The sequence below is a fragment of the Mytilus galloprovincialis genome, chromosome 10, assembly GCF_965363235.1.
Source record: "Mytilus galloprovincialis chromosome 10, xbMytGall1.hap1.1, whole genome shotgun sequence".
NCBI lineage: Eukaryota > Metazoa > Mollusca > Bivalvia > Mytilida > Mytilidae > Mytilus > Mytilus galloprovincialis.
In genome coordinates this window covers 66,128,426-66,156,275 of record NC_134847.1, presented here as the reverse complement: position 1 = coordinate 66,156,275, position 27,850 = coordinate 66,128,426, and the positions used below count along the sequence as shown (strand labels likewise).

The following is a 27,850-nucleotide window of genomic DNA, read 5'->3' as shown; positions in this document are numbered from 1 at the left end:
AAATGCATATCACTTATATCAAATGCATAAGGGGAAATAACTCTTATATGGAGCATCATATTGCTTCTGTCAAAATAGGACAAATCATGAGAAGGATATAACGAGCAATTTTGTAAAATAAATTTGTCGTAATCTTTTACGGTTGCGAAGGAGTCTTGGACACAAGGAAAACAGTGTTTGGGGAGATAACTCCTACAAAGAAAAGTATTCGGTTACGCAGGGTAAATTTCAAAAGCGCAAAAACTGTTCGATATCATATACCAAATATCTAAGCGACATATTGAGAAACAAATGTTTATCGCAAGAACAGAATTTGGCGGAAGAAAAAAAAAATAATCAGAAGAAAAACAATAGGTCTTTCCACAGAAAAGTGGAAAGACCTAATTAACTGTTATTTTTAGAACTTTTAAATAAATAAGTTAATGATTGGACCTTTAATATTTAAGTTATATTCGATTACTGTAAAATTCTCCCACTCATTTAAATCAACAGTCAAAAGAAGATTTAACGGACACGTGTGATTAACTGGAAGTCGTATTTGCAGAACGAAAACGACGCATCAGCATTCGACATGCATTTCGATGAACTACTTAATATTGTTGGTGAATTTGGACGCTTTCAGAAAATTCGACTTTTCTTAATATGTCTTTTTGGTGCTGTTTGTGCATTTCATGCAATGAATATGGTATTTGTTGGTGCTAAACCGGAATACAAGTGTTCAGTGTCAAACTTTAATTTATCAGATTCTGTGTACGGAAATATAACTGAGAAAGAAATTCGCACTTTTCTCCTAGAGCAAGGGAGCTGTGAAATTTACAGTTCAGATGATACTATCAAACTGTTGAGTTCTGGTAATTATACTCTGGACCAAATAAGATCAAACAATATATCTATATCTACAGAAAAATGTGATAACTGGATTTACTCTCGAGAGGTGTATGGACCAACTATAGTAACACAGGTTTGTAAATATTGTGGTATTTGTCATTGTAATTTTATATGCACAACATGTATAGGAAGACCCAAATTCAAATGGAATTAGCTGCATTCTTGTTTTTCTTATTTTTTTTTTACTTAAAACAAAATACATCAATTAAGCAGAAATAGTAAAATAGCTACAAGAAAAAATTATACTTTCTAAATAAGTAGAAAGTGACCTAATACTGTGTCTTTTTTATACAATTACTCGTGTTTCTAATGTCAATACATGTAAACAAATATCGTATCTAAGGTCATTAATGAGAGCAATCATTTCAAAAGACAAGCCTTTTCTAACAATACGTTGCATTGATTTGTGTTAAAGGTTGTTAACGAGAGCAACTACTTCCAAAAGGCAAGCTTGCATTGTACCTGATTGAGGGTCATTGGAAAGTTGAGAATTAAATTCGAACAGTTATACAATAGCCACCCTTTAAAAACATAGTTCTAGCGTAAAATAGCAAGAATGATTTAAATATCTCCCAATTATTTCAAACATAAACTTTATATGCTTTCATTTGAGGTTAAAGATTGAATGTATAATTCCTTTTTTAAACAACATAGAGACCATGACGGTCAAAGAACACGAAAAGGTGTTAAGTTAACGTTCAGTAATTCAAAAAGCGAATTATTATTAATTTTCACAATTTCATTTCAATGACCAATAATGATGGAAAAAAATATTTTATAACGAAAGACTCAACAGTGACGCTCGAATAAAACATGTTGAAAACTTTAAGACTTAAAAAAGTTAGAAGTAAAAGAGCAATGAGGTCCCAAATTTCCGAAAGATTTTTCCAAATACCTCTATGTTACTTATTCCGAGGGTAGAAAATCCATTAAGTTAGTATTTCAACATAAATCAATTTTTTGTAAACAGTTGATTTATTGTTGTGACCATATCAATTAGGAGAGGGAATGGGGGGGATAATTGTCAACACAGAAGGCTTGTGTTACCCTCGGGCATGAAACCTCCACTGTGAGCGCTTTCTTTTGAATTCAAGTGAAATTTTGATGTCTGGATAACACAATATTTTTTTTCCGTTTTGCAACCAATTTTGCTGATTTTCAGTTATGGTGAGCTAATTGGCAAAAAGAGTCACAGAAATTGACCAAACTATTTTATATATTAGATAAAATTTACAAAACTTATGATCGAATAACATCAGATCGCATACCTTATTCCTCAGTTTAAATTAATTGCATCTGCACATGGGTAATGTTTAGTTTTAGATAGTCTGCAATCAAACTAAATTGATTGGTTGGGTGCTGGAGGTTAATGAAACACCGACCAATCAATCAATTGAATCGTTTTAGAGTCGATCTAATTCCAAACATTTACCCACTTACAGTTTATACGGTTATCGCAAGTACAGAAAGGTTAAAAACTAAATCCAAATGCAATCAATACATTATTTGATTTCAGTTAACTTGGTGACTGAGCACATACATTTAATGGACGGACATGTTTTTAACATTAGTAAATATTTGCTTAAAAATGCATTCAATTAATAAAATTGACAATGGAAAAGGGGAATGTGCAGAGAGACAACAACCCTACCAAAGAGCAGAAAACAGCCAAAGTCAAACAATTAGTCTTCAACACAGCGAGAAAATCATAAACCGGGAGGCGGCTTCAGCTGGCCCCTCAACAAAAATGTATACTAGTTCATTGAAAATGGACGTCACACTCTGAAACATACAAATAAACTACAATTAAGAAAAAACATACAAGACTAACAAAGGCCACAGACTCCTGACTTGGGACAGCCGCAAATATGTGGCAAACATAAGCATGTTTTGTGAGATCTCCACCTTCCCCATATACCTCAAGGCAATTTAGAATAAAACAAAAATACTGAACTCCGAGGAAAATTCAATCGTAAAGTCCCTAATCAAATGGCAAAACACATCAAACGAATGGACAACAGGTACAGGCATTTTCAAATGTAGACAACGGTGGATTGAACCTGGTTTTATAGCGCTAAACCTCTCCTTCTATGACAGTCGCATCAAATTCTGTTATATTTACAACGATGCGTGAACAAAACAGACATAATAAATAAAGTATTAACCCTCTTGCTGCGTAGCGAAATTTCAAAACATTGCCCAGAAACGGGTCAATTTCAGTAAAAAATACCAAAAACAGTAAATTGTTATTCAGTCTTGTATAACAGCATGGTAACTCAAATAATTGAAGAATTACGAAACATAAAGTATAGATGTTTATTTTTTTTTAAATAACGTTATTTACATGACATAACGTAACGTCATAATGATGATCACGTCACGTCCTAAGGAAGTTTTGCGCTATTCAATTAGTCAAGCACTTTGCAGTGTTTTGAAGAAAACTTTCAGTTTTTGCAAAACAGCACTATACTTTACAAAATTTTAAGTCAGATTTACTTGTTTTTGGTTGGTCATCTTAGATCAAATCAAACATTTCATTGGATAAAGCTAAGATGGTATTTCGTATTCCAAGTGCACTTCAACAAACATGACATATACAACATGACAAGTAATGTAAATAAAACATAATGCAAAATAAGAGAAAATTTATTATATGCTGTATTTATAACTACAAGTCTATTTTTTGTATAGTTCTTTATTTATTTTTGGTAGACTAACTGACACTAAGCATTGTTTTGAACTTTGAATTGTGGTTTTCTCATTGTTTAATTTAATGACCGTACGGTTGCCTGTTATTACAATGTACTACTTATATCCACTTCATTTGAACTTTGGTGGATAGTTGTCTTATTGCCAATCATACCACATCTGACATCTCCTTTTTATATATTCAAAATGCTTGTCTTATATATTTACAAATTTAGTTGGCATCAGCCATTTTATTTTGATTAATTAAATATGATACTGATTTGATAACATTTACTTTAACCAATTTTTGAAAACTTAAACATGAATTCTCCCGAAGGTTTTTATATTGGGGACATTATAAAAGGAAATGCGCACAATATTCTGCGTTATCTCCGCAAAATTTACAGAAACTTTCAGTTGGTAGTGCTTTATGTAAAAAACTGTGTATCACCCCGTTTCAATAGCAAGTGATTGTGCACTTTTTTTTTGATTCGTAAGAAGTAAGCTCTCATATTTTGGTAAACAAAGCATAGGCAAGCTTTTTAAAAGTCAAACGATTAGCAAGTTATACAAACCAATCTGAGTTAAATAGTTCTGTCTTATTAGGTTAACTATGCTCAAGTTGATATAATGTTATAAAGAATGTATGTGCCCCAACATAAATATCGCCACACCTAAAAACAAAACCATTCTATTGGCTTAACTATGACGCAATTTATATTCAGCCTTAATTTCTTAAGAAAGACACATTTAAGATTAATGGTGTTTACACATGCACACTTTATATCCTTTTTTTAATAGAAATGTTTAAAGATGCCAAAAATATGTCAATGCTGTAAAATGTTTTGCTATGTATACTATAAAATGGACCTGTTTCCGTAAATATTCTCCATCAGTGATACACTGTAATCGTCTTGTTCCCTTTTCTGTGTAGATGACGGTTGCACCGACGCTAGTGTCATCACTTGAAATATTTCTTGTGTTTACTACTTTTATTCTTTTCTAAGTTATACTGATGTCCAGTAGTTGTCGTTTGTTGGTGTGGTTCATAAGTGTTTCTAGTTTCTCGTTTTTATATAGATTAGACCGTTGGTTTTTCCGGTTTTTTTTTACACTAGAATTGTTTGGGATCTTTATAGCTTGCTGTTCGGTGTCAGCCAAGGCTCCGTGTTGAAGCATGTATTTTGACCTATCATGGTTTACTTTTATAAATTGTGACTCGGATGGAGAGTTGTCTCATTGGCACTCATACCACATCTTCTTATATCTATTCATATCATATTTCATTTGTCATATTCATTATCATATCACATTGATGCTTGACGATTGACAAATCCAAATCAAACACACATTTTTACCTGCATGCTTACTAATTACCACCATAAAATCCCTTCTTAACTGTAATATCTTTGCATACCTGTATTTTTTATTCAGGTGTTGGAATCTGTGGATGGTGTGCGCTATTAGCTATATTTTACATGTTTGTTTCGGCTAGCGACGTTCTATCAATGTATTCTATAATCTTCATATTTGGAAAAATGGAACAAAACATCTGTTTTTCAATTTTTAATAACTGGATTTAAGTATGGCCGTTGCAATTTGGGTACTCCTCATTACGGAATCCTGGATCGTTTGGAGGTTTGTATAGACCATTTTTTCTTTGATTCAATATGGATCAATATGGATTCAAAATCAAAGTTTTATGTATTGTCGATACAAAGTAAACAAAAGTAACACAAGCTCTAGTGAGCTTTTAAAATCGACATTTTTTTTCAAAATTCAAAATTAAATTGGTGTTAACAATGATACCTTTACAAAATAAACACAGAAAGGAAACTTTTGTCGAAATAATAAAAAAACGTAGGTGAAAATTTTTTCAAAATAGGTGCAATTTATAATATTGTTACTATGAATATTGTTTTAGTGAATTATTTGTAAAAAAAAATAATGATAATACATTGTATTAATCAATTAATTATGAGCTCTTTTATTTGGGAATAAAACATCCTCTTTTAACCCTCTTGATGCCAGATTTAAAAAAATCAACATTTCGACGTTGTCAATAGGCAATAACAATTTGACGTCGCCAGTGCCGAATTCTTTTGACGTCGTCTTTTTGGCGTTATTTTTTTCATATTGATTTATAAAGTAGTTTTTTCTATACACGAACGGCATTCACAAGGGCGGTGACCAGGAGAACATTTTGATAATTCTATATTGACTGATTAAAATCTTTCTATACAAATTTGCATCTTGATGGACCAAGGAGATTCACAAATGTAAAGTAAACTGATATTTTTCAAAATGCTGTTGAATTCGTGCAATTATAAAAAGATCTTTTTTAATTGAGAGAGAATTTTTTAAAGTATATATTATGCGCCGCCTACAATTTTTTGCTACATATTTTCATATCATAACAGTTTTTAAAAAGATATTTTAGGGTATTTATGGGAGGATTTTTACCAAACCTTATGTTGAAAGACACGGAATTGCCGGAAATACATTTGTTTATATGGTCATTATTTTATCTTTGATTGTTTTTATTTTCTACTGATGTGGACATCTATACTGATATTTTTCAAACCAATTTTGGTAAAATATATGGCAAATTTCAGGATAAAAAAATCTCCAGTAAAAGATAGTTGTTCAATGATAAATATAACCTGATAAACAAATAGATATGTGATAACAAATAAATCTATTGGTTGATTGACATCCCATAAGAAATAACTTTATAAAATTTATTCAAAAAATGCAATATATAGCCCAAAGTTGTTCGTGAAAATATTCTTCTCGCCACTGTATGAAAGGGGTTCGTACATCATTTCTTCTAAAAGGGTAATAAAGCGTCAGTTATAATCGTTTTTTTATCCATGTTCAAGAACTTTTATTTTTCTATAAGTAACATTTTGATATAACAATTACCGATACAAAAGGAGGCGAATAATGTCGGGATATTTTAGCCTCATATCATTGTCCTGTGCTGTCTGAATACATGAACCATGCGAGCAGAAGCCTTTTTTTTTTTTATATCTCACATTTTTTTCTTGCATATAATGTGTAGGGATAAATTCAGAAGACTGGCTTGAATTTATCCCCGTCTCGACACGGGACTATTTACTTCATGAAGTATTATACATTTTGTAGGTGTGATTACGTATTGAATGTTTGTTTTAATTTATTGTGTCTTTTGATGTTGGCCTATATAAAAAAAATAACATGAAGGTCACGAAATTCCTTTTGTGTAAATTTCTGAAGAACCACATCCATTTCAAAAACCTAGCAAATACAAAACAGTATGAAAGGAAGTATTTCCCGTAACTATTATCTAAAATAATTTTAGTATTCATACTCCTTGTACTCCTCACGTGCAAAACAACTTATATTATTTCTTAATTGTATATGTTACATCATTATCCGAATCAAAAGATAAAAATAGGTCCAGATTTTAAAGGCCTAAAAACCGCTGCTGGTTTTGTGTAACAAAATTGTGCCATTAGAGGGTGTCTCCTCTTATATATCTTTTCGTGTTCTCTTCTAAGTCTTCTAACGAATGCCAAAAAAATGGGTGTTCATTTTTGATTTTTTAATGTGAATCATCGCACAGATAAATAGAGAATTATTTTATCGACAAGATCCTTTTAAGTTAAATTACAAAAATGAATGCCAAACACTCGGAGAACATATTGTTCCATCAGTTTATTCTCTATAATTTGGTTATGAATATTTCATGACCAGGTCTGGTTTCCCGTTTAGTGAAATTCAAATCCCTAGCTTCTATTAAATCCGGAAAAGTCCGACTTCAAATAAAAAAGACTGGTGCCTTTAAAATTTCAAGCTAGTTACAGATGGTGCATGTATGCATGCATGGCTAAAAAATACCAAAATAATGTCATGAACCTGTTATTTAAATAAGGATCTGTAAAGGGTCTATATGGAATTCAATTAAGCTGATGCTAATATAGATGAATAGTCCCTGAGCAATACAGTCTCCTAGAAATCATATTGGATATAGAAATACAGAACCCGTTACAAATATTTAAAGGTTAAAATTCGTTAATTTTCATTTTTTCTCTCTCAATTAAATGATTAATACTTATTTGTTATACACGAGTATGAATAAGCCAAATATAGTATTATGAATTAGGCCATTCATTTTCTCGATTAAATTGTTTCCCATTTTACATTTCAGGGCCTTCTGTAGGCGATTAGTTGTACTGTTTTTTCTCATTGTTGAAGGCCGTACGGTTGCCTGCAAAATTGCTAACATCCACTTCATTTCAACGTTGTTTGATTGTTGTCTCATCATGTTCATTGGCAGTTAAACCAAATCCCCTTATTTTTATATTATAATTATAAGTATGAAATATTTGTCGCTGAACTAAATGACACGCAATTAATTAATCGTAAATTCAGTTTTAAAATAGCTTTAGTTAAAATTTAAAATTAAATATTTCGTCTATCAATTATGTGAAGCCGACTGAAAGTGTCCGTCAATAATGCACCATATATATATAATGTTTAATAGTGACACGATTTCAGTCCTAAAATAAATGTTTATAAATATTTCTCCTACGGGATTCAGACAAATAAAAGTCTTAAGTTTACGAAACGTATGTTTGTAAAAAAATGAATAAACCCTTCCACCTTCATAGCAGGAACTAAGCTAGCAATAATAAAGAACACTTTAAACATCAAAAGGAGTAATTCCAATGGGCGAAAACTAATAAATATGAAATTTAGTTTATCAAATTAAAGTCAACTTGCAAGTATTTGTCGCTTATCAATCAAACACCATTTGGATAAAAGGAACTCAATTTAGATAGGAAAATGTGAACATTGACAGTGTGTTTTATCGATCATTTAAGGTGAATTTTGTTTATAGTTCCATGCTGAAAATTAGTGTTTTTCTAAATTTTCATAACTCCAAATCTTAACATTCTTTTCAGTGTTAATAATCGAGTTTTCTTGTGCCATTATTCTGTCATGAGTGGACGGGGCGATTTCCTGTTTCGAACTGTCTTAGAGGAAAAACACATAAACATTAATATTCGAACATACGTCATGTGCGAAACTTTATAAGTCATTTTTCAACACACAGTTTAGCGAATATGTCGGAAATGCGTCAATAAAGTGTTTTTAATTATGTACGTCTAATAAGTAACGATGCAAAAAAAAGGGTGACCCGGTTTTATTCAATTATCTTGTGTTTCCAGCTCTTATGTCAATCACTAAATTTCAGCACCAGTGTCATGTGCTTGCAAAGATCTGCAAATATAAAAACCAACGTTGCCGTTTGCCGCTGGTTAACGTGGTTTTTTTTTCTGAGAAAGAAAATTCAATTTACTTTTGCCATAACTATAACGTCATAATGACGTCATGGATATTACGTCATTGCTTCAAAATACACTAAGATGACCGATGGTCAACAATGTTATAAAGGTTTAATTATTTACTGAAGTGAAGATTGCAAAATTTTGATTTATAGTATATACTATTGTTGAAACGACATATATGTCGCCTTGGCATCAAACCCCCAAACGACGTATATGTCGCTTTGGCATCAACACTAGAACGACATATGTGTCGCTTTGGCATTAAGAGGGTTAAACGCTTTGTCGATTACCACTGTGCCTGAAGTGAAATATTTATAAATAGATATCCGAACGCGGACGAGATAGAAAGCCTTATTTAGAACATTGTCTAGTCTAGAAGAAAGCCGGGAAGGAAATATAAGTTGAGTTAAAAGTGAATTTAATACTTAAGATTTGCATCATATGCGGCTTGCACATTCAATGCAGTGGGTCTCATTGGGGTCTAAGCGTGACGCGGGATTGCCGATGTTTTGTAAGCGTGACACGTGAAAGTCAAATTATTGTGGCGTGAAAACGGGAAATGAGGTCTTGCGGGACCCGGGAAATGACAAAAACATGAGAATTGCTTACGTACATAGTGTAAGCGGGATACGGGAATCTGACAAAACAGTAAGCGGGATCCGGGATCGGAACCCCCCAATGAGACCCCCAATGCACGGAACTGCTCACGACAAACAAATGCTGGCCCCTCGTCATCCTTTGGAGATATGTTGATAGTGGGTCTTCCCATGGATAGAAACATGCAAGCGCCTGTGTATGAAACACTTTCTTAATCTTCCTTATTTTTTTTGTAATTCTTGAACAGGCAAATTCATCCAATGCCACTCCTCTTGACTTTGGAAGTGCTAAGGGATTTATTGCATTTACTGGCACTTGTCGCCCTATTAACGCCATGTAAGTCCGCCAGGAAGTTCTTATCAAATAGGAACCACATCCCCTTTTCGTAACTTGGTCTAACCATAGTCCCCCAGCCAAGTACACAATAATATAGCAGAAGTAAGTTATGCCAGGATTTACCAATTATTCATGATCATTAATTACGACGGCTTTGTGAAACGGCTGTAAAACCTAAGATTTATTAACGATGGTTGTCACTATGGATCTAATGACACGTAGACTTCCGAAGGCTTTGTAAAACGGTGGCCAGGTGTTATGAACAAAAGATGACTATGTTTCCTTTACGAATTAAAACGTTTAGAATGATGCGAAAATCGGAATATTGTCGATTAAATTTATAAGCTGGATTTTTTCAATCGACTCATAAATTTAGTCGATTTGGCGTTCACACGGTCCGATTCCAGTCAAAACGTCGAATGGAAATAGCGTACGTTTCGATTTCCAAACGACGTTTCGACTTGACATTCGACTTCAGATTTTAGTGTTCACACGATACGATTTTAGTCGAAAGCAGGTGCACAGGTAAAAATCGAATGAAAATCGAATTGAAAATCGTATCGTGTGAATGCACCTTAAAATTTGATAGCGCTATCATGCCGTCAACGTCGAATGACGTCAAATAATATATGACGTAATGATGACGTTTTATGAAAAAGATAGGTAAAAAGAAAACAACAACAAAAATAATAACCACATGATGAATCAAATATATTTAATAATTGAAGGAAAGGTGTTTTTTTCAGAAATATTACGAAAAGGAAAAAATAATCATTTTTTTACACAAAGGACATATACTTGTGATCACTTGTCCTTCCCGCAGTACACCAGGGGAGGACACATATGTCCTTCCCCCAGTAAGAGGGTTAATATGGGTACAGCAGTCATCACTGTGTTACAATCTCAAAACAAACAAACATTTACAAAAAAGCACAATAGCATCTATCAAATTAAAAATACCACATTCATTGCTTCGCGTGTCTGACACCAGAAAATGTAAAAAACATCACAAAGAAATAAATTTTGTCGTTCAATGTTTTTTAAACAAAAACTGGGAATGGTGGTATACAGGGTTAAAAAAATCAAAACTTCTGTTAGAAACAATTTCAGAATTAGCCCGAGATTGAAAATTGTGCAGAAGTTCTTTAGAATTTTTAAGAATCCACATAAGGTTAATACCATTACACGAGTAAAATAACTTTGTCGTTTGTCGTTCAAAGTATTTTTAAATTTAAGATAGAACACTTATAATATAATGACATATAATTGAACAATAACTTAATGACGGGATTTTTTAAAGTACAGAGTCACGTTATAAGAACCAAAGAAACACAAAACGTCGCATATACCAAAACACACCAGCAAAAATGAAAGATAATACAAACACATTGACGGGATGTATAAGTACCGAGCCACGTCAAATGGATATCACAGAAAACAATCCAAACAGTAAAAGTAATATTAATAATAGTACAAAGACAAATGAAAGAACAAAATGATGATAAACAACGTCAGTACATAAAACTCATGTTAAAAAGAAATACGAGTCAGATATACGTGTAATAGATAACAGAAGAAACTAAGCAAATTCAAGCCAACACAAGTCAAAATATTTCATCTATTCAACATGTTAAAATACAGAAAAAGCTTAAGAAGTCATTTGAAAATAAAGTTGATTATGTTTAGGATCATAACATAATCTAACTAGCAAAGTAATATTTATAGAATAACTAATCGAAGAATTCAAATAGAGAAAAAATATTCAACGCGTGACCGAACAACACATTCGGTGCCATAGCGAAATCTTAGAAATATACGTTCAGTGCCAAGGCTTGTTTTTCCATCCAGACTGGTTGTGCATTATGACGTTACTGTACCCTAACGTCATAGTGTAGGCTTACTGCAAGAAAGTGTTAGGTAAAAACCGCGGGTAAAATGAAAATTTACTGGAAAATTGATTTTTTTTTATATAAATAAGCATAATTTGTATTGTATTTTATACATGTTATATTCATAAATACATTATTTCTTCTTATTTAAAACTTGTGTATATGGATTTGTTTAGCCTAAGTAGCTGTTGTTTTTTTCTAATAAAAGACGCATACCTGATCATACATAGACTTGGTTTTTTTGAGTTTGACCTAAGACAATTATATTTAAACCTTTATAATGAATTGTATTGTCTTCCCGTATCAAAAAAAAAAACAACATATGAATTGACCGACAGCTTTTCCATACATTGCTGAAATGCAATTACTGATTTTTTTAATCACAATTGAAAAGGCATTATAAACAACTGACAGAGAATGTAAATTATTGTAATCCGATCATATACACCTACATGATAGTTGATGTAGAAATTGGACAAATAATTAACAGCGAGAACTAGAGTTCCGTTATTTTAGGATAACTTTTTAATGCCAATTATAGCGCTTCAGCATGAATGTCCGTAAAATCTTGTAATAAAAGAAAATTGCATCCCTTTACTTGTATGATACATACTAAAAGCAATTACTGTAAGTGCAATATTGTTTTTTTTTATCAAAACTAACAAGTTTAGTCTTAATTTTGCGGGAATTATGGTGTTGGAACGTCAACGTCATTGAAATCAATGACGTCATCATAAAAAAATCTTCAGCGAAAACATGGACGATTCAGATGAATCTTTTTCCGAATCTGACCAAAGTGACCTAGAAACTGAATATGATAGTGACGAAGGTGAAGAAGGTGAAGAAGGAGAAGAAGAAAATGATAGAAATGACGAGCAGGTGCTTCAACCCTGGTTTCGGATATTTCCACCCGAAGAAGAGCGTCGCCAGCCAGACTTTCAGGAAACTGTTGGACCACAGAATATGCCAAACCGAAATTCGAAACCTATAGCCTATTTCTACCTACTGATGACATTAAACTTCTTACAGCAAATTGTCCAGGAAACTAATAGGTATTTATTTAAAAGCTATAGTCGTAACGATATTTATAAATATATCAAATGAATTTTAGACAAAATTACATATGGAGTAAACAAAATAACAATACCAATTTACGGTATCTCTATTCTTGTTAGTTAGCACATTTTACATAAATAGTACTTAAATTTGGATCGGGAATTGGGAATATATCAAAGAGACAGCAACCCTTCCAAAGAGCAGAAACAGCTTGGAAAGTGTTGATTTGGCATTTATAACAATGTATCAATCTTATATACACGACTGTCAGAAACTGAAATTTGATACAACTCTTATATAACGATGTTAAATTGTAACTCTACATAAAAAAAAATATTAAATAAGAATTAAAAGATGTGGTTTAATTGCCCAAAAACTTTCTACTAGAGAACAAATGTGACTGATACAAGGAACAATACTGATAATCGTAAGGTTTTCAACGCGGAGCAAGAGCTCATGATGCAAAGCAAGATATATCAAAAGCCCCCAAAAAATATAATTATCGAATCTCAGACTTATTTCTTTTCTATACCTTTGAAAATTCGTTTTTTAAAGGGAATAACATTTTCGATATTCTTGTAGGTACGCTAGAGATTTCATAGCCAGTCGAGAAAGGATTAGACGCTTCTCAAGGCTACATGATTGGCCTAAAGTTGGAGAAACTACATTAACTGAAATAAAAGGATTCTTTGCCGTCATTCTTAATATGGGTTTGGTTAGAAAAGCGACTATTGCTGAATATTGGAATTGTAAATTGCCTAGTCAAGACACATCATGGTTTAGGAAAATGTTTAGTCGAAACAGATTTCAACTTGTTTTCAAATTTTTTCATCTAACTAACAACAATAACATACCCGGCAGAAACGACCCAAATTACAGTCCAACAGCAAAATTTCAGTGCCTTATTGATTTATTTAATAGACAGTCGCAATTTCATTACAAACCGGAACAAAATTTAAGTATTGATGAAAGTTTGATAGGGACACGGGGCAGAACATGCATGCTTCAATACATACCATCAAAAAGCTCAAAGTTCGGGGTAAAAGTTTGGATGCTGGTTGAGGCAGTAACAGGATACATCATCCACGCCATAATTTATAGAGGAAAGACATATGACCCAACACCACCAGGACTAACCCAGGGTTCCTACGTTGTAAATAACTTGTTAGAAAGAGCTGGGTTACTTCGTAAAAAATATCATGTCGTGTGCGACAGCTTTTTCACTTCCATCGCGCTAGCTAAACAGCTTTTTCAACTAGATACTTATTTTACCGGAACAATTCGACAGAACAGAAACATGCCAAACATGATCAAACATGCCATATTAACGGAACGCGAATTTAAATACGCAAGACAGGGACCTATTCTCATGTGTGTCTATCGTGAAAGGGCTAGAAGGAAATCCGTCCGTATTTTATCGTCGTACGAAAAGGCTACCCAAAATAATGACAATAAACCAAAAATACTTGAATTCTATAATAAAAACATGGGCGGGGTCGATCTGGCAGACATGATGGTAACGCATTATAATGACAATAGGAAAACTTTTAAGGTATGGAAGAAGGTTGCATTTAATTTCTTGCAGCGCATTGTAATTAATGCATATATCTTGTATTGCAAAAACACGTCTGATCGACCAGTCAAGAGTAGACTACAGTTTATACAATCAATTATAGAAGATCTTTCATGCGATTATCTGCTATCTCGTGAAATGAATGCACAAGCTAATCCAGGCAGACCAAAGACAACACGCTTGCGGAAAATTGGCAAGTATAAGGATTGCTCCGTGTGTTCGGATAGAGACGGATTTGGCGGTCGTCATCGAACAAAAACGGTGTGTAGAAACTGTTACAAAGGCTTACACAAAGATTGTATGAATAATCATGTGTGTATTGAAGAATAAATCAATCATGTCATATTTTCTCTTAAATATTATTATATTGCCAACGTTTTTGTTTTGTTTTGTCTATTTAATGTCAATAACTAAATAAACAATTTACAGGATGACAGAAAATACCACAGATTGACTGGTAACGTCATTACAAAAAATTGTTTAAAACAGGCTATAAAAAGTCAAACTATGAGTCTACAAGATGTGTATAGAACTAAAGATTGAGTAACAATATCTTTACTTGAACTGAGAACACACAGAAAGGGAAGCAGGTACTGATATAAGATAAGTTTTTAAGTTTTAAAAAGTAAAATTGAGAATGGAAATGGGGAATGTGTCAAAGAGACAACAACCCGACCAAATAAAAAACAACAGCAGAAGGTCACCAACGGGTCTTCAATGTAGCGAGAAATTCCCGCACCCGGAGGCGTCTTTCAGCTGGCCCCTAAACAAATATATACTAGTCCAGTGATAATGAACGCCATACTAATTTCCAAATTGTACACAAGAAACTAAAATTAAAATAATACAAGACTAACAAAGGCCAGAGGCTCCTGACTTGGGACAGGCGCAAAAATGCGGCGGGGTTAAACATGTTTGTGAGATCTCAACCCTCCCCCTATACCTCTAACCAATGTAGAAAAGTAAACGTATAACAATACGCACATTAAAATTCAGTTCAAGAGAAGTCCGAGTCTGATGTCAGAAATATGTTTAAAGGCACAATACAAATAAAAGTGATCTGGCCTGGTTAAACCAGAACTTGAAAATTGGTATTTGCTTTTCCGCTAGTACAAAATCAGGTATATATTCACATATCATCGTCAATATGCATGGGAGTGTAACCTACCAATTCAGAGATAGATGTGACCCGAAAAATTCAAAGGTAGCTGTCAAAAAATCATGTCTATACTGTAACAACTTGTAAAGAAATCCCTTAATCTTCACTTTGTAACAAAAAAAAATATGTGTAAGAGATTAATGGATTTATTATAAAAATATACTATTTTAGGGAAACACTAGTCATCAAATGCGTATTTAGTAATAAATTATGATTTACACGCACCTTTCATAATTTTTAAAAAATTAAACAATTTGGCGCGCTTTGTGTATTTTAAAGGAGCCAGAACAATGACGTTACGTCACAGTACATTTTACAGCATCAGAGTAAAAAAAAACAATGGCCCAAAAGTGGCCCCTTGGCACTGAACGTAGTACGAAAAAAATGGCCCAAAAGTGGCCCATGGCACAGAGATGGTTAATTCACGAAGGTGCGTATCGCATGAGTTAATTATCAGTGTTGTTCGGTCACGAGTTGAATATTTTTCGATATTTGAATTCTTTAATTAGTTATTCTTTTTATTACATTGGCAAATGGCTTTTTTTAAAAGACATTAATGTAAAACATGTAAGAAACTATATCTTTTTTCTACGCATTCGCAATTTGTTTTGATCCGCCATTATCGACGTCTTGGCAACGCCTATTGTTGTGTGACGTCAGAGAATGAAATAACCACGTTTATTTCACATGTGAAATTATCGGTTTTTATTTAACTGGGAAATCAATGGAATTCATTGCAACCAATGTAATAAACTCGTTTCCCCCGTACTATGAGCTACTTAAAATAATTCTAAAACATGATAAATGTTATATCGAAATTTCAAAAATGTCTTGTCACTGTTTTAACAAAAAATAAATAGTAATCAAAAGTACACTAGTTTCTAAACTAAAAAAAATGCATTTTGATGTCACCTTTTCTCTGCCTTCAGATTTGCATTCAGTACACCATTGACTAATTGAAATGATGAAAAAAGTTGCTGCGGAATATTTTGTTATTTCCAGAAAAAGCGGTTTTGTTATCTGCTGATGGTTTTGTTTTGAATAAATTAGGGTTTTTCCTATACGTCTGTTAAAGAGATACTAAATATGTAACATTTATAAATTTTGTGTATTTAAGAACTTATTTGATACTGTTGAACATGTTGACCCTATAGATAAGGACACTGTTTTAAAAATACTTTGAATTTAAGTTCGTACTGACCGTCAAAGCAACCACCAAAACGATAGTGGTATTACGTAAATCTTAACGGAGGATTTTAAAAACATGTAATACATTTTTACCACATCTCAACTCAAGGGCTCGCGTAAACATTTGAAGGCCCTAGTCTGTCTTTGCTGCATTACAACACTCTTCACAAGACAAGTACGATATTGAATACCTGTTACACGAAGTTCGCCGAAATCTGGGTTCAACCGTCAGGTACTTCGGAATGGTATGCCTTGTCTGCTCCACTGGAAACACCGCCATGTTTTCCTTTTAAAATAAATATTTTGAGATAACTTATTTCCAGTCATTTGGCTTCATACAGTTGTCAATCAATAAATGTCTTTTGTCAACACAAAGACAAAACCAAATTCTAGAAACGTCTGTATGTGTAAAATTTTCTAACCACAAAGTTTGACAAGTAAACGGATTTTTAGGGTACATACGAAAAAAAAAGATATCGAATGACATTGATAAATTATAGCTTGAATTGAAAGATATCTTCCTCTTTTTTACAATACAAGGATATGTTGGTGAGGAGAGCGGTACAGGTTACTTTGGCCATTGAAGCCTAAGATATTATCTTCTCTTTAACAATTCAATGGTAAAAATTTATCTGGATAGCGGTGCAGGTTCCTTTGGCTTTATGAGCCAGTGTTTCAAACTGAAAGACATGAGTCAAGACGTTCCCTTCTGGTTAAACTTTGTGATGTTTTAAAGCTTTGTAAAGGTAAACGAATTGTTATCCCCATTTATTGACTGTGACACTGTTCTATATTTCTAAATCGAAAGCTTTAAATACAACCATATAGGAGGTAGAACAACGTCATAGATTACACGGTGGCGTTGTCTGTGACGACTGACGAGTATTAAAGTTTATGTGCAACCATATTAACAAAAGTATAAATTTAAAAAAAATATAATATATATTATATTAATTTCGTTGCAGTTTGATCTTATTTGTGATAATGATTGGTTACGAAGTACATCAAAGACACTCTACTTTTTTGGGCGTCTACTTGGAGCTGTCATATTTGGTCAGCTTTCTGACATGTGAGTAAGACGTAATTCAAATAGGATATGAAGGATAAAACTGATAAGAATAACTTTACTTTCATACAAAATAAATTTAAAAAAAACTGCATTTTCGAGTTAAAGAAAAAAGAATAATAAATCTAAGGATTAAGTTAGATTACTATCTTACAGAAAGCCCATATTTTTATGTGTGATTATAGATAAAGCCTATAAAACTTCAACCAATTTCTTTTAAGTTTTTTAAAACATTAATTCTTGTGTCATTTTTGATCTGAAAAGTAATTTTAGATTAGGTCATACCATGGTCAAAAGTAATGCATTTTTCTAGGCCTTATTTTAAGGAAATTTGTATGATTGACATGCAGATCTGATATTAAAATCTAATGTTTGGGTATGTCTAATACTTACACTGCAAACAAACAGCAAAGTACATAAAATATATTAAAATCTACACAACAATGGTTAAAATCAAAAAGCACCTTGTACTGTTATCATTTTCAAATTTCATAAAATTTGCAGGAGATTTATATTCATTTAGTACAAATAAATTTTGTGAAGCACATTAAGTACAAACAGCTGTACTAGTATATCATCCAAAAACTTGGTACTTAGATATAAGAAGATGCAGTTTGAGTGCAATGAAACAAATCTCCATCCAAGTCACAATTTTTAAAAGTAAACGATTATAGGTCTAAGTACGGTTTTCAACACAGATCCTTGGTTCACACCAAACTGCAGGCTATACAAGCCCCCCAAAATGACTAGTGTAAAGCCATTCAAACGGGAAATTCAACGGTCTAATCTATATAAAAAAATAAGAAACGAGAAACACTTATGAACCACATCAACAAACGACAACCACTGAACAGCAGGTTCCTGACAAGGACAGGTGCAAACAAATGCAGCGGGTTTAAACGTTATAATAGTTACCAACCTTCACCCTTACATGAAACAATAGTGCAACATCACAACATAGGAAGCCTAGAAAATTTCCATTATTTCATCATTCTTATATGAATATGAATATAAAGAAATAGCAATCTACCACAAACATAGAAATTTATAATGGAAAGAAGGAATGAAGGTGAAACAACAGATCTATGTTTCTAGACAGCAAAAAAAATTAATAAGAGGTTGCGAAATGGAATTATAAACTTTCTGAAAAATTGCTTCAACTTTACTGTTTAATTTTTTCCCTCAGATTCGGCAGAAAGCCTATGTTGTTCGTTAATTTGTTCCTGTTGTTAGTTGCTGGATGTGTTGCATCCGCATCGCCAAGCTTTTTCGTATTCATACCATTCTATATACTACAAGGTGCTTCTCAGACTGGACTATTCTTAGTAGCCTATACCATGGGTAAATATAACTAAATATAATAAATTTTGATTAACTATTTGACCCCAATTTAAGGACACAAAGAACAAAAACGCACAAATGTGTCTTTTTCCCTTGCACAGATTTGTTGAACAGTCTGAAAATCACCAACATATTCCTGACTTTGACCGGATATTGTCGATATTTCTCAAATGGTTAGTGTGACCTGTCGGAATGTTCAATATTTTTCTTAAATTGTATTATCTCTTTTATGCATATATTATTTAGCGCCGGACATTTGCTCTTTTGTGTACCTATAACACAAAAGGATCATTTTGCTTAACAATACACAGAGTTGCACGTTAAAGTTTGATACACCTGAACCAAATTGACCGGTCATTTGAGTTTTTTACCCATGAAAGTTTACCAGTAATCTTTACCAAATTCACCAAAGTCATGAGATTTTGCCCTTAAATTATTAAGCAGCTTAATACAACAAGTGGATTAGAAATTGAAACTATATTATTATGTTCATTTTAAAGTCTGGAAAGTCTTAGGAACACTTCAATCATATAGTTGTCTAACATTGTTGTAATGTATTGTGACCAAAATAAAATTTTAACCACTTTCTATTCATGTCGGAAAAGTCTTTATAAAAATAAGAAGATGTGGTATGATTTCTAAAGAAAGAAACTCACCACAGGATACCGGCTTAAATGACACAGAAATTATCAACTGATATAGGTCACTATACAGCCTTCAACAATGAGTAAACCCATACTGCGTAATCAGCTATAAAAGACGCCGAAATGACAAAAATTAAACAATTCAAACGAGAATAACTAACGACCTTTAGTTATTTATATGTTAATAATGAACGGGGGGAAATAAGAAAAACAAATGACAAACACTGAATCAGGCTCCTGATTGGCTCGGCACAAACAGAACGAGACGGCGTTAAACAAGTTTGTTGGCCTGAACCTGGAACAGTGGTGTAACAACACACCATAAGAACAAAGTATGCACAACAATAAACGAAAAAAAAATAGATATGAAAAACAGCTAAAAAAAACGACAACCACTCAATTACATTATCCTGACTTGGAACAGACACATATAGAATGTTGCAGAGTTAAACTGGTTTGTTGGCGCCAAACCCTCCCGTAACATAGGGCAGTGGTGTAACAGCAACATAAAAACAAACTATGAAGGCCGTACGGTGGCCTATAGTTGTTAATGTCTGTGTCATTTTGGTCTCTGTGGACAGTTGCCTCATTGGCAATCATACCACATCTTCTTTTTTTTATGCACAACAATAAACGAAAAACACAATATGTATTGAGAAACAGTAAAGAACACCACCACTCAATTATATGCTTCTGGACAGGAACATGTAGAATGTGGCAGAGTTAAACTGGTTCACTGGTGCTCAACACTCTAGCTCCTAAAATGAGACAGTTGTGTAACAACACAACATAAGAACAAACTATGCCGAAAAATACATGAAAACAGATATGAGAAACAGCAGAAAACGAAAATCACTCAATTACAGGCTCCTTACTCGGAACAGTCACTTATAGAATGCGTGTTTCAATATAAATCCAGTACGTACATGCGAATGTATAAATATGATATTTATTTAGGTACTGAATTAGTTGGACGTATGTAAAAATATGAAATATATTTTTAGGTACAGAACTAGTTGGACCATCCTATCGTTTACACGCAGGGTTTTTGGTGCAGTCTGCCTATAGTGTTGGTTTCATGACATTATCAATTGTTGCCTATCTCATAAGAGATTGGAGATATATCGAACTTGCCATAACATTGCCTGTTATTTTGTTTATTCCATATTATTGGTAGGTAGTTTGAATTGTTACGAAATATATTATGAAAGAAACAGCGTAGTCTTGAAATTCATATCATGTAAATAGAGCTCTCAAGTTTGAATAATTTCCGGGCTTATTTTGTGTTCGCTTTCTACTCTTTTAGTTTCCATACTAATATTACTTTTAGCATGTATGATTATAATTATAATGCAAAGCAAGCAGTTAGTTGGATACAAATAAAATGTATTTTCTCATAATAACACTCATAATAATTATTAAGTTTATTAGCCTATCCGGCAAAGGAGAGGTCAAAGCTGCATTAGGTTTTTTTTAAAGCATACACAATTAGCCTCGCTTGGATTTTTTTTTATGGATTTCTCTCAAGATTATTATATAAACAACGTATAAGTCACAAGTGAATATATATGTTGAAAGGAACATAGAAGAATGGACAAAAACGGCTGTTTCACACATTATACTAACTAAGCTATTCATCATTGAAAAACAACATATTTGATAACAATTATCTCTTGATAAATTTACAAAATTGTTTTTATTTAAAAACTAATGTTGTAAATTCAAAAAGTTGCCGATTAAGTTCTTAAATCTAGAAAAGCGATAAAGTACTTTTTTTTAAATGTTACACTAACTTTTTTATTGATTTACAAATATGGATTAAAAATGCTTATTTCACCGCCACAATGGAGGATTTATTATTTCTAAAATGTTGAAACTAGAGTCTTAATCATGAGGGTCTGGATGGGGAGGGGTCTGTTATTCTGTAAACATTTAATTTTCACCCCTTTTTTCTCTAATCTTCAAAAAATTAACCCCTGTTTTCTCTAATCTTCAAAAAATTAGACCACGCATTTCTCTAATCTTCATTTTTTTACCTGTTATTCTCTAATCTTTATTTTTTAAGGGCATTATTCTTTAATAATTTAACCCCATCCAAACCCTTAATCATACCATCAAGACCGTCCATATCTTGTTTAAAAAAAATCTGAAAATAAGCTAACACCTTTAAAACTACAATACAAGATCAAGTCATTATGTATAACGCTTAACTTTAAAGGAATCAACAAAAGTTTAGAATAGAGCAACTAAGGCCATTTAACCCACTCCAAATGTGTACATAAAATAAGTCAAATGTAACTCGAGATGTCCCAGTGGATGACACGAGAGAAGTGTCACCTATAGATAATAGTTAAAATTACTTTGTTCTCTCAAAGATTTGATTTTTACCTTTAAAGGCACACATTATGCCGGTACTTATGAAGGGGGACATGAAATAAGCTGTAGACTTCTTGGTCTAAAAATAATTAGCTTTGTTTTGGCATTTTAAAATGTCGGTGATCATTCAAAGATTTTCTGTAATCGACAATTCAAATTGGGTAATATATCTTTAATCAGTGGTGTAATACTACACTGTTAATATTTTAAACCAAAAGAAATTTTATTGTTAACTTCGATCTGATCCTTTGTTGGACTTTCAATTGCATTGTAAGCACTGCTTTGGCAGGCTATTAAATTTAATGCGATAGCGTTTAATTGTACCTGTGACCTTCCAATTGTTCAGAAGACATTAGTTTTGGTCTGTCAAATATTCCTTTTTAATTTTTTGATCTGTGTCTTCCATATCTGTATAAGGGCGTCAAACTATGAAATACCATCAATGCAAAACTTTCTAAATAGTCTCATTTTAAAATTTTGCCTTTGAAAGAAAGGCGAAAAAAAAAAAAAATTTACATTCAAACATAATAAATATTTGAATATGTTCAAATGCCGCGATATCTATAGCCTTTTGTGCTAATGTGGCGTAAAGCAACCAACAATCAATCAATAAATATGTCCAAATGTCCAAAAAGACATTTGTCTACAAGATATCATTTACCAGGACAGAGTGGTTAATTCGAGTAAATTATTTATCTGGCTTTGACTCATAACTTTGAGTACCATGAATTGGGTGTAAAACGGTAATTTCCGGTCAATGACGTCATGTGCAGCATGTTATATGTCACAATGTCACAGTAGAAACTAAAATTTTAAACTAAATGTCATTATTTAAAAAAGGTTGTAATCTGTAGACCCACTTACTACACGGTATAAGTTCTGTTCATTGTTGAAGGCTTAACGGTGCTAGTGCCTGTATGGATATCAAATTTATACCACATTTATCTGTAAAAACAAATTGAGAGAGTTGAAGATTACTATCATTCTGGCCATTTCAGGGATCAAATATATGACTCTTACAGTACATTTGAGTACATACATCGTAACGAGCTGAAAATGATGGTAATTTTTATTTTTGTTTTATAGGCTTTTACCAGAATCAATCAGATGGTTGTTATCAAAGAATCAAAAAGAAAAAGCTCAAGAAATTATACGAAAAGTTGCTAAAATTAACAAAGTTGAGATAAAAGAGGAGATGTTAGAGGAAATGACATCAGAACAAAATAACACAATACAGACTGATAAGAAACATACAATATTAGATCTGTGTCGACCGAAGATGCTGTTGCTGTCTTTAAACGTATGGTTTAATTGGTAAGTTGTTTTTCTTAAAGCGTATGGTTCAATTGGTAAGACGTCTTTCTTGAAACGTATGATTTAATTGTTAATATGTCTCTCTTTAAGCGTATGGTTCAATTGGTAAGATGTCTTTCTTTAAGCGTATGGTTTAATTGGTAAAATGTCTTTCTTTAAACGTACGGTTTAATTGGTAAGATGTCTGTCTTTAAACGTATGGTTAAATGGTAAGATATCTGTACTTAAATGTATGGTTTAATTTGTAAGATGACTTTAAACGTATGGTTTAATTGGTAAGATGTCTTTCTTTAAACGTATGGTTTAATCAGTAAGATGTCTTTAAACGTATGATTTTATTGGTTAGATGTCTCTCTTTAAACGTATGGTTTTATTGGTAAGATGTCTTTCTTTAAACGTATGGTTTTATTGGTAAGATGTCTTTACTGTACAGACTGATAAGAAACATACAATATTAGATTTTTGTCGACCCAAAATGGTGTTGCTGTCTTTAAACGTATGGTTTAATTGGTAAGATTTCTTTTACAACAAAACTTACTATTCAGGCTGACAAAAACATTTGTTGAGTTAAGATTTTATTTCCTTCCATAAATAACAAAGCATACAGTTAATTCCAAACAATTGAAAAGAGTGTTTTTATTCTATTTGCCTTATCTTGATATGGCGTATGTAAAGATAAACCAAACATGTCTGAGTGAGCCCCAGATAGACCACAGTAAACGACTCGTGTTGCTGTAAATATGCTGACATGATTTACTGCTAAGATGCTTGCCAAATTGTTTAAAACCCTATATGGAAATATTAAATTTGTATTTTGTATGTTCTTTGCAGGCTCATTAACGCAATGGTGTATTACGGATTGACACTGGGAACGGACAATCTAGGAGGTGATCCTTACATTAACTTTTGTATCGCTGGTGCTGTAGAGATCCCTTCATATATTCTTTGTATGTTACTTCTAAACCGACTAGGCAGAAAGAAACCTTTATTTGTGTCAATGGTCATAGGGGGAGGAGCTTGTATAGCATCGGGCTTTGTAGGTAAGTTAATCTACAACTTCTTTAAATTGATTAATTATTATTGTTGTTATGTGATATGTGTGCATTTTGTTAAGCGTTCTCATTATATACATTTATTGAAATGATCAAATGTTACGAATTAGGACAGCGTTTCTCAAACACATTTACAGGTAAAATCAGGATGAAGATTTCAATATAATCGTCGCTCATTTATTGTCGTAGGAATTTTGGTGAAAATAGTCCCTGGTACGTAAATATAGTGTGGAGTTAAATTCGTGTTTTTTTTTCTGAGCTTATATACCCGAATTATCAAGTTAGTTGAAATCCTCCCAAAAAAGTCAGAACCATGCGTCTAAATTCAACTGCATTTTAACAGATACACAACATGACAGCCTTTACAGAAACAGTTAGTCTGTTTAATTTGATTCTTAGATATTGTAAAATGTTTAATTCCTCATCAATGTTACAATTTATATTGTTTCAGATTCAGTAACTCCAAAAATAATACTGGCTATGATAGGAAAGTTTTGTATTACAGCATCATACGCAATAATATATCTGATGGCAGCTGAAGTATTCCCTACAGTTGTCAGGTATGAATAATTCAAAATATTATAAGAAAAATGTCGTACCATTATAACATAATATATATGGTATATTTCCTATTTTGCAAATTAGAAATTTTAAAATATATCGTGTTATAGATATATTTTGAAATTTCCATTTTGCAAAATAGGAAATATAACATATATATGACATACCATGTGAGAAAACGAAACAAATTAAAGAGAAACTTCTACTGACAGATTGTCATTAAGTATTCTTTACATGTATTACATATTGCATCTGATATATTTGTGTTTTAGGTTGCTGTCTTGATAATGTTTTACCTCAAATAACTATCGTTGCGTCCATTTTGACACTGTATATTTGGAGTAGAGGATGTACAAGGGGTAAAACCATTTATAATAATTTGATTTTTTTGGAACAAGACCTGCGCACAACACACAAGACACAACATGTGGATAGATTGATTGTACATGAACTGACAACAATTCCATGTAGAACATGTTGATTTATGAGGTGATAATGCATCACATAAACGATTCTCATATTGGTGTTCTTCATGCTGATTGGCTGGAATGTTTTCAATAATGAACATATACATACACCCATGGTACCATGTTTAAAAAGTTTGGTATATTCATTGATGTCCATTTGAAGGATTCAAGCTTCTCGATCATTGTGACGTTGAAAATTTTATGTTTTTTCTGATTTTGTAATCTTGATTTTGGAATTTCTTTTCTTCTTGTAGAAATATTGGTATGGGCGTGTCATCAATGTGTGCACGAATAGGTGGCATGTTATCTCCACAAATATTAGAACTCAGCATTATTTGGGGACCACTGCCTTTAGTTCTCTTTGGTGGATTATCGATTTTAGCTGGATGTTTGGCATTGTTTTTACCAGAAACAGCCGGTAAACCTCTCCCTCAAACCATCGAAGATGCAACAGATGGAACAAGAAAGTACGTGAAACTTGTTTTATATAGTTACAAAAAAAGTAAAATCACAAAAGTACTGAACTTAGAGGAAAATCAATTCGGAAAGTCCATAATCACATGGCAAAATCAAATAACAAAACGCATCAAAAACGAATGGACAAGAACTGTCAAATTCCTGACTTGGTAAAGGCATTATCAAATGTAGAAAATGGTGGATTAAACCTGGTATCTGCTATGAAACTCTATGATAGTCACCATTTTCTGATATTATAGGGTTATTGCATGAGTATTGGGAAATTTTATATTGCACGAGCTAAGGCTTGCGATGGCAATATATGTTCTATGAGGGACAATATTCCCCAATATGCATGCAATAACCCTTTTATTGTATAGTAATATAATACTTGAAAGTAAAAAATTGGTTTAAACTAAGATTTTGTCGTTGATGATGTCATGAATTTTGAAGATTTATTGCACGCTAACTTTTGGTTACTTTCTGTGGGAAATATTATACTGCTATGCAATAATATTTGTTATTTTGATTTATTTTCATATCGCATGTATTATCAGCCCTAGGTTCAATATCAGCCCAAGAGCCGCATGGCTCGAGGGCTGATGTTGACCGAGGGCTGATAATACATGCGATATGAAAAATGACATGTTATGATCTTTTTATCATATGCTTCAACAATGGAGAAAAATAACAGATTCATATATTGATCCTTTTACGTGGTTCCCAAAAAGAAGTTCAAAGACTGAAAGTTCAAGGACGTTGGATCCCAAATTTAGTACATTCGATATGAAATCTTTCTATCATATGACTCAACAGAGAAGAAAAACTTTTTAATATAGATCGGACGAATCGAACAACAACAACAAAAATAATCAACACTATACATAATGAACACTGTTTGGAGGTCAACTTTTTTTAAAGTAACTTTCTAAATTTTGTTTGAAACTCTTAAAAAAATGCGTTTACTTTATAATTTTTTATTTTTTGTTTTGTTTTTTTTTTTTATTTTTTTTTACACAATATACTTTCCAGTATCCAAATAATTGTTTTGTACACTTTCTGTAATGTTTCACTAAAAACGTAGCATTGAGGTGTATTTTCCGGAATTTGCCGAGTATCACCGGAATGCCATGTGATAACGTTACGGAAAGGCATGTGATAACGTTCGAAGCATGTGATAAACTTTTCATATCAGCCCGCTAAGCACCAATTCGAAAAATATGGAATTTACGTTAATTTAATGCTATTATCATACAGTAAAAATTATATGTTATTCATTCTAAGTATATGATAATATTTGTTATTTTGATTTACTATTATCATACCAAAAACCACACAAACGATAAACATAGAGTTTCAAAGGGTGAGTTGATGCGAGCTATCAAGGTTTAGATAAGAATAAACTACATTATTGGTATTCATAAATTAGACAAATAAAAATTATTACTGTCACTCTTGAAAAAAAATATTATAATTTTATGAATAATATCTTGTTACAATCAATATTAAAATCAGTTTATTAAATTTATATTTAATAGGAAGTTTCGCAAAAAGGGCACGGAGATGGACGTTTTTCTTAAAAATGAAGGGGACCAGAAATATACTAACGGGAAAACCTGATTTCGAGTGAAGTCAACCTTTCTTCAGAAGCTGTTTCTATGTGTTCAGTTGCCGACCGTGTTACACCCTCATGGGAAGCCAAATTAATGTCGTTAAACACCCTCTAGAAGTAGAAGCAATTAAAACCTCAAAATGGCACTTCATATATTAGTTCTATTGTATTATATGTATTGCATATATTATGCAATATGTGTTCTTATTTAATTTATTGGTAGCCAATAATACAATATATTTTATAAAGAA

General features: G+C 32.5%; 1 protein-coding gene across 1 annotated transcript; it reads left to right on the top strand.

The window, feature by feature from the left end:
* Window positions 1-449: 449 nt before the first annotated feature.
* Window positions 450-27,850, top strand: LOC143048150 (organic cation transporter protein-like). The gene is made up of 9 exons (XM_076221652.1): window positions 450-961; window positions 17,676-17,779; window positions 18,963-19,117; window positions 20,766-20,934; window positions 23,224-23,451; window positions 24,283-24,491; window positions 24,955-25,063; window positions 25,786-25,998; window positions 27,526-27,850. Exons 1-9 carry the CDS (start codon window positions 572-574, stop codon window positions 27,605-27,607), a joined length of 1,659 nt encoding a protein of 552 aa, XP_076077767.1. The 5' UTR covers window positions 450-571; the 3' UTR covers window positions 27,608-27,850.